Source organism: Abramis brama, assembly GCF_963993115.1.
Source record: "Abramis brama genome assembly, chromosome: 23".
Taxonomy (NCBI): Eukaryota; Metazoa; Chordata; class Actinopteri; order Cypriniformes; family Leuciscidae; genus Abramis; species Abramis brama.
Window position 1 is genome coordinate 2,153,151 of NC_139985.1, and position 7,841 is coordinate 2,160,991.

Sequence of the window (7,841 nt, forward strand, 5' to 3'; positions counted from 1 at the left end):
TAAGTGTGTCTTTTAAGTCATGTATCATTTTCATTGTATTTTCTGAAAATATTTTTTTAATTAAAGAGTATAATAAAATAATGCAATGACAATACTATTTATTAATAATATTTTTTATTATTATAACACCCTCAGTTTTATGTGCTGAACTGGAGTAGCAGTTGGACATTAATATCTGTAACAGATGCAGTGTTTCTTTAACAATGACAATATTCATGTTTCAATACAAGAGAAAAAAAATATCACCATTGTTGATCAAAACTAACATTAACATTGAATGAATAAATAAGGACAAAACACATAAACTTAGTGTTGGAACGCTCACTATCATATTTACAGCGGATTTGGATTAGTGTTAGGATTATTTTTTCCATTTTGACCTTTAGCATTGTGATATATTATTTAATAAACAAATATAATAAACTCACAAAAAACTGACATACCAATGAAACGAACTTCATCTGCACGCCTCGTGTCCTGTATAGCAGCTTTTGCTTCGAAAACACAGTAAAACCTGTCATAATGTCTTTGCATTTTCAATGCAAATCATCAGCTTGATCATCGGCTTACAGTAGTGCACGTTAAATATAAATATGGCAAAAGCAGCTGTAAAAAAAAATCCAACAAAACAACAACAGAGGAAACCAACACTCATATCTACACTCCATCCTGTTTTGGCCACATGAACATGTGAGTTTAGTAACAACAGGATTGTGACGGTTCACTTTGTTCAGGTTCTGCTAGTTGAACATGATCGATTCGGGATCCTGGTTCATCATTTGTGCCATGTGACGCAGAACATCCTTCTTAGTAATGATTCCAAGCAAACGTCTGATGTAAGAGAAACAGTAGTTTAGTCATCAACCGTTTAAACCATTATCTGATTAAAGATCCGCTTATGCTTTTTAAGGTGATTTTATCACACCTGTTTTCATGTTAGCCTGATTTAATCTGTCAAAATGCATTTCAGCTTTAAGCCAGGAAGCTGAACTACATCATGTATATATAGTTTATATGACATATAATAGTTTATATAGGTTATAATGACATATACACACACTACTTTTCAAAAGTTTTGGGTCGGTATGTTTTTTCAAAAGAAATCTCTTCTGCTCACCAAGGCTGCTTTTATTTGATCAAAAATTTCAGTGAAATATTATTACAATTTAAAATATGTTTTCTATGTGAATATATAATAAAATGTAATTTATTCCTGTGATCAAAGCTGAATTTTCAGCATCATTACTCCAGTCTTCAGTGTCACATGATCCTTCAGTGTCACATGATCCTTCAGAAATCACTCTAATATGATGATTTGATGCTCAAGAAACATTTCTGATAATGTTGAAAGCAGATTAATATTTTTGTGGAAACCGTGATACATTTGGTTTTTCAGGAAACAGAAAGTTCAAAAGAAATATCTTTACCGTCACTTTTGATCAATTTAATGTGTCCTTACTGAATAAAAGGATTAATTACTGACCTCAAACTTTTGAAAAGTAATTTATAAAATTGCCAAATCAAGTAGTTTAGCTAGTTTATCCTCTAAACTAAAGCAATGGATGCAACATGTCTATTTCTGAGGCAATGTGCTCGGAAGCCCTGCCCACTGCAAAATCTCATTGGCCACACCTCGTGTATTTGAAAGGGAACCTATTATCCCCCTTTTCACAAGATGTAAAATAAGTCTCAGGTGTCCCCAGAATGTGTCTGAAGTTTCAGCTAAAAATACCCCACAGATTATTTATTAAAGCTTGTCAAATTTGCCCCAATTTGGGTGTGAGCAAAAACACGCCATTTTTGTGTGTGTCCCTTTAAATGCAAATGAGCTGCTGCCCCCGCCCCTTTCCAGAAGAGGGCGGAGCCTTTACAGCTCGCGCTTCAGAAACTCCAGCAACTACAAAACTGGAGAATCTCACGCAGACAAAATTGTCAGTAGCAGCTTCATACTCAGAAAGAACTTACAACAACTGAATGCAACTGGACGTTTCTAAATGGTTTGTGGATAAATTTATGTAGTTATTGTGGAGTTAAGTTTGATTATAAAACATGGAGTGGGTGGATTTTTTCCATTATAGGCTGGTTGTTTACTGTGGACACATAACTGTGTTCAAACACCTTATAAAAGTGAATTTTGTATAATAGGCCCCCTTTAAACATCACATATACGTTCTGAGCAGGGATTGAAATTAACACCCACCAAATGTGTGTAAAAATCAACTGTGGTGGGTAACGCTGTCAAATCACTAGCCAATTTGGCATGTTACTTATTATGTTTGATGAATGTATGAAATCCAAATTTTATAATACACACATACAGTGCAATGCATAAGTGAATACACCCATGCTAAAGTTGACTAAAAAGAGGAATAAAAAATCATATTTTGGAAATTGAACTTAATGCCTTAATTTAAAAAATTAGGAAAAATCCAACCTTTAAGGACACCAATTTTCTTTGTGAATGAATAATGTATTGTAAATAAATAAATGTTCTTCCTTAAAATACATGGTGCATAAGTGAGTACACCCCTATGTTAAATTCCCATAGAGGCAGGCAGATTTTTATTTTTAAGTATTTTTTTTTATTTTTTTTTAGGATACTATGCATCCTGATAAAGTTCCCTTGGCCTTTGGAATTAAAATAGCCCCACATCATCACATAGCCTTCACCATACCTAGAGATTGGCATGGGGTACTTTCCATAAGATCATCTCTCAATGCAAATCAAACTAGCTTTTAGGCTAACAGAAATAAAATCATGCCAATCTCTAGGTATGGTGAAGGCTATTTCTTTATAGCCTTAAATCTTTATCAGGATGCATAGTATCCTAAAAAAAAATTAAAAAAAATACTTAAAAATAAAAATCTGCCTGCCTCTATGGGAATTTAACATAGGGGTGTACTCACTTATGCACCCTGTATTTTAAGGAAGAACATTTATTTATTTACGATACATTATTCATTCACAAAGAAAATTGGTGTCCTAAAAGGTTGGATTTTTCCTTATTTTTTAAATTAAGGCATTAAGTTCAATTTCCAAAATATGATTTTTTTATTCCTCTTTTTAGTCAACTTTAGCATGGGTGTATTCACTTATGCATTGCACTGTATATATATAAGCTGTGACGTAGTTAATCTGGTTTATTTCTTTTTTTCTTTCTTATTTTTGGCTAGTAGAGGTTCTGAATGGCCAAAGTTCATTTCAAACCCTGGTTCTGAGATAAACTAATCTAAACATATGCATTTTTTTATTATTAGTTGCCTAAAAACAGTTATTCTCACCCGCTGCGTGTGACCAGACACTGGCGGAGACCCAGCTTGCGGAAGATGTCCACCACCGTCTCCATGGGCGTGTGATCGGTGACGGTGAAGGGACTCAGATTCAGGATGCGTCTCAGTTTCAGAGGCTGAGGGTTCGTTGCAGGAATCTGTGGAGCGTCTTCGGTGAAATACACCACGGAGTTACTCACCACACCGTCCTGCTTCTGACGCGCCGTTTCTGAGGAAAGGTCAAGCAGACGGCGATAGATTTACGATTATTAACATCATACAGCATTTCATACTAGGACAGAGTATTCGCCACTTACATGTATATAATGTACAATATTCTTTTGTTTCTTGTTTTCATACTCATGAGAAGCAAAAATGCTGATTTTGAAACTGATTCAATGATTCCTCTAGAACCAGAATATTAAAAGATTATTATATTCTTAAAGAATATTAAACTGTTTAATAATAATCAAAAATGTTTCTTGAGCAGCAAATCATCATATTAGAATGATTTCTGAAGGATCATGTGACACTGAAAATTCAGCTTAGATCACAGGAATAAATTACATTTTACAATATATCCACATAGAAAACAGCTGTGTAATAATTGTAATAATATTTCACTATTTTTACTGTATTTTTGTAAACAAATAAATGCAACCTTGGTGAGCAGAAGAGACTTCTTTCAAAAATGTTAAATAATCTTACCGACACCGAACTTTAGACCGTAGTGTATAATTCATTAAATTAACTCTAGGTTATTATTGTTAACTAAAACTAAAACCATTTTTTTTTTAAAAGGGTGCTTTTTTCACAACCATTGAGGAATTTGAACCAAAGTATGTTACAAACTTTACATGAAGACCCTAAAGAATCATATCAACTTGTGGAAAATGGGCATCTGATGACCCCTTTAAGACCTGATATAAACATTATATTTGATTAGTTACGGTTCGTAAACTGAAAAATCAACAAGTGTGCAGCACATTCAAGCCAAAGTAGAGTTCAAACTAAAACAATCGTATATAAAGACACATCAGATTAGGTGATGGAGGAAGCGAAGTCTGGTATTTTGTGGTCACGTGTGTGTGTGTGTCTTACTGATGGCCAGGATAAGATCCCGTCTCTGCACGAAGCCGATGAGTCTCTCAGATTCCCTCGAGACGACCACAGGAAAGCCGTTGTAGTCGGTCTCCTTGATGAGCGTCTCCACGTCCTCCACGGTGGTGCTGTCCTGCGTGAGCACCGACAGCGGAGGCTCGTTTCGGCGCGGGCGCATCACGTCGGTGGCCAGCGTGCGGTGCGTGAACTCGTCCTGGTCCAGGTACGGGTAGCCGTTGAGCTGGATGTGAGCTTCATAAATGCCCTCCTTACCGAACGCGTCGGCCACCCACTTACTGGTGACGGCGGCCGCCATCAGAGGAACGATGTACTCCAGACCGCCGGTCAACTCGAACATGATGACCACCAGAGAGACCGTCATACGCGTCACGCCGCCTGGACAACAGACAAACACTTCACTTCTGCACTTCCACGGCTCGTGATCTACACTCTTCTGCTCACCCTGCTCCATTTATTTGATCAAAAATCAAATTTTTATCGTTTAAAATAGTTTTTTTCTATGTGAATATTTAGGAAAGTGTAATTTATTCCTGAGATCAAAGCTGAATTTCCAGCATCATTACTCCAGTCTTCAGTGTCACATGATCCTTCAGAAATCACTCTAATATGATGATTTGATGCTCAAGACACATTTATTATTATTATTAGCGAAAACAGCTTCATATTTTTATGGAAACTATGAAACATTTTGTTTTTTAGGATTCTTTGATTAATGGAAATGTTCAAAAGAACAGCATTTATTTGAAACAGAAATCTTTTGTAACATAAATGTCTTTTAAACACTTTGTGTCTTTGCTGAATAAAAGCATTAACTCAAAAAGCATTAATAAAAGCATTTTTTTTTTTTTATCTTAACCCAACATTTTAATTGGAAGTGTATCAAGGTTTCCACAAAAATATAACGCAGCTGTTTTCAACATTGATAATAATCATAAATGTTTCTAAATCATCATATTAGAATGATTTCTGAAGGATCATGTGACACTGAAGACTGGAGTAATGATGCTGAAAATTCAGCTTTGATCACAGGAATAAATTACATTTCACTGTATATTCACATAGAAAACTGTGATTTTAAATTGCAATAATATTTTTACTGCATTTTCTGATTAAATAAAGCAGAAGAGACTTCTTACAAAGACATTACAAACACTTTTGACCAATAGTGTAAATCAGAAAAACTTTCACTCATAAACCACATCTTGATCTGAAGAAATTATGTAATGTCTTACCTAAACAAGCAGCGGCGCCGACCATGGCGTATAAACCCGGCGTCACACAATCAGCGCCCGGGCGGCACCAGTTCTTAAATATGATCCAGTCATGATGATGGTACGCCATCTGCTCCACTGCAATGCCCACGATACGCCCAGCGATGGCACCCACCGCCATACTGGGAATGAACAGACCCGAGGGGATCTGAGGGGAAACATCAGGTGACGAGAATGGCATTAGTGCTGCTCGGTTATGGCCAAAATCATGACTATTTTGCTAAATATTGTGACCACAATTATTTAACATGACTCATTGACTTTGGAAAAATCATGCATCTATTGAACTTTAAAGGAACATTGTAACTATTGGCCCTCTAACGGTTAAAAAACTGCTTGAATTTTGCAGAAGAACATTGTTTTGGTTGTGCTTCGGCTCTGCGTGTCGATGAATATGATTCTTTCTCATATCTAAAAGAGGGAGAGAGAGGGATTATCATAATGCTCATAAAACATTCACTGCCAGGCTTCAGAGATATAACCAGTTTAGATGAAAGGGTCTCAAGCTGATTAACTGAAGACGTTACTATAGTTGAAACGTGAAGTATTTTATGAGTGAGTCATTGAATCATTCATTCAAGAGATTCATTAAAAAACGCTGATTCATCCAGTATTGAAACGTGAAGTATTTATGAGTGAGTCATTTAATTATTTATTCAAGAGATTCGTTCAAAAACGCTGATTCATCCAGTATTGAAACGTGAAGTATTTATGAGTGAGTCATTTAATTATTTATTCAAGAGATTCGTTCAAAAACGCTGATTCATCCAGTATTGAAACGTGAAGTATTTATGAGTGAGTCATTTAATTATTTATTCAAGAGATTCATTCAAAAACGCTGATTCATCCAGTATTGAAACGTGAAGTATTTATGAGTGAGTCATTGAATCATTCATTCAAGAGATTCATTCAAAAACGCTGATTCATCCAGTATTGAAACGTGAAGTATTTATGAGTGAGTCATTTAATTATTTATTCAAGAGATTCGTTCAAAAACGCTGATTCATCCAGTATTGAAACGTGAAGTATTTATGAGTGAGTCATTGAATCATTCATTCAAGAGATTTGTTCAAAAACACTGATTCATCCAGTATTGAAATGTGAAGTATTTTATGAGTGAGTCATTGAATCATTCATTCAAGAGATTCGTTCAAAAACGCTGATATATCCAGTATTGAAACGTGAAGTATTTTATGAGTGAGTCATTGAATCATTCATTCAAGAGATTAATTCAAAAACGCTGATTCATCCAGTATTGAAACATGTTAAGTATTTATGAGTGAGTCATTGAATTATTTATTCAAGAGATTCGTTCAAAAACGCTGATTCATCCAGTATTGAAACAAGTGAAGTCTTTATGAGTGATTCACTGAACCATTTATTAAAGAGATTTGTTCAAAAATGCTGATTCATTCAGTATTGAAACATATGAAGTACCGGTATTTATGAGTGAGTCATTGAATCATTAATTTCAAGAGATTTGTTCAAAAACGCTGATTCATAATGAGTAAGTGATTGAATCAATCATTCAAACCAATTTCTTTTAAAAATTAATTCTAATTAATTAAACATTTTAAAATAGACTGCTTAATATTTTGTCCGAACCTCTGGCAATATACGTTATTTTATTTAGTTGTCTGTTCAGAATCGTAATCTCTATTTTAAACAAAACGAAAACGTGATTCTCAGTTTTATTTATGTATTACGCATGTAAATGTATTATTGTTTATATATCATGCAGCTCTAATATCATATAAATCACACCATCGCCTTTGAGACGTGAGAAAGCCATCACCCTCACCTTCATGCCAAATGTGAAGATGGTGATGACTATCTTGAAGACGAGCGCGAGCGTGAGCTGCCAGAGGGCGCTGTAAACGCCGGGCCCGGCGGGTCTGTCCGGGATGTCGTCCACGGGACGGGTCGTGTTGGGATTGTTGATGTAATCGCAGAGTTGTGAAGACTCCAGCGCTCCACAGTCGTTGAACAGCTCTGAGATCAGCTCGCTCGTGCTCCGCCGTGTGTACGGGTTCGGGAAGGCCAGGATAGCCGTGATTCCCGTGACCACGATGACCTCCAGCACGGGATACTTGCCCAGTAGTGTGGTCTTTCGGCGCCGGCACCAGGCGATGTTCCCGCGGATGAACAGGGTCCCCCAGAGGCCCCCGAACACACCCA

General features: G+C 36.1%; 1 protein-coding gene across 1 annotated transcript in view; it reads right to left on the bottom strand.

Moving 5' to 3' along the window:
• Nucleotides 1-100: 100 nt before the first annotated feature.
• The window catches only part of clcn4 (chloride channel, voltage-sensitive 4), a 17,029-nt gene continuing 9,288 nt past the window's right edge, over nt 101-7,841 (bottom strand). The window contains exons 8-12 of the mRNA XM_084101158.1: nt 7,465-7,841; nt 5,625-5,811; nt 4,372-4,767; nt 3,283-3,499; nt 101-831 (exon numbers count right to left, since the gene is read on the bottom strand). The exon at nt 7,465-7,841 is cut by the window's right edge and continues 169 nt beyond it. Coding sequence (XP_083957284.1) covers nt 741-831; nt 3,283-3,499; nt 4,372-4,767; nt 5,625-5,811; nt 7,465-7,841 — 1,268 coding nt within the window. The 3' untranslated portion in view covers nt 101-740. The remainder of the gene's footprint in view (nt 832-3,282; nt 3,500-4,371; nt 4,768-5,624; nt 5,812-7,464) is intronic.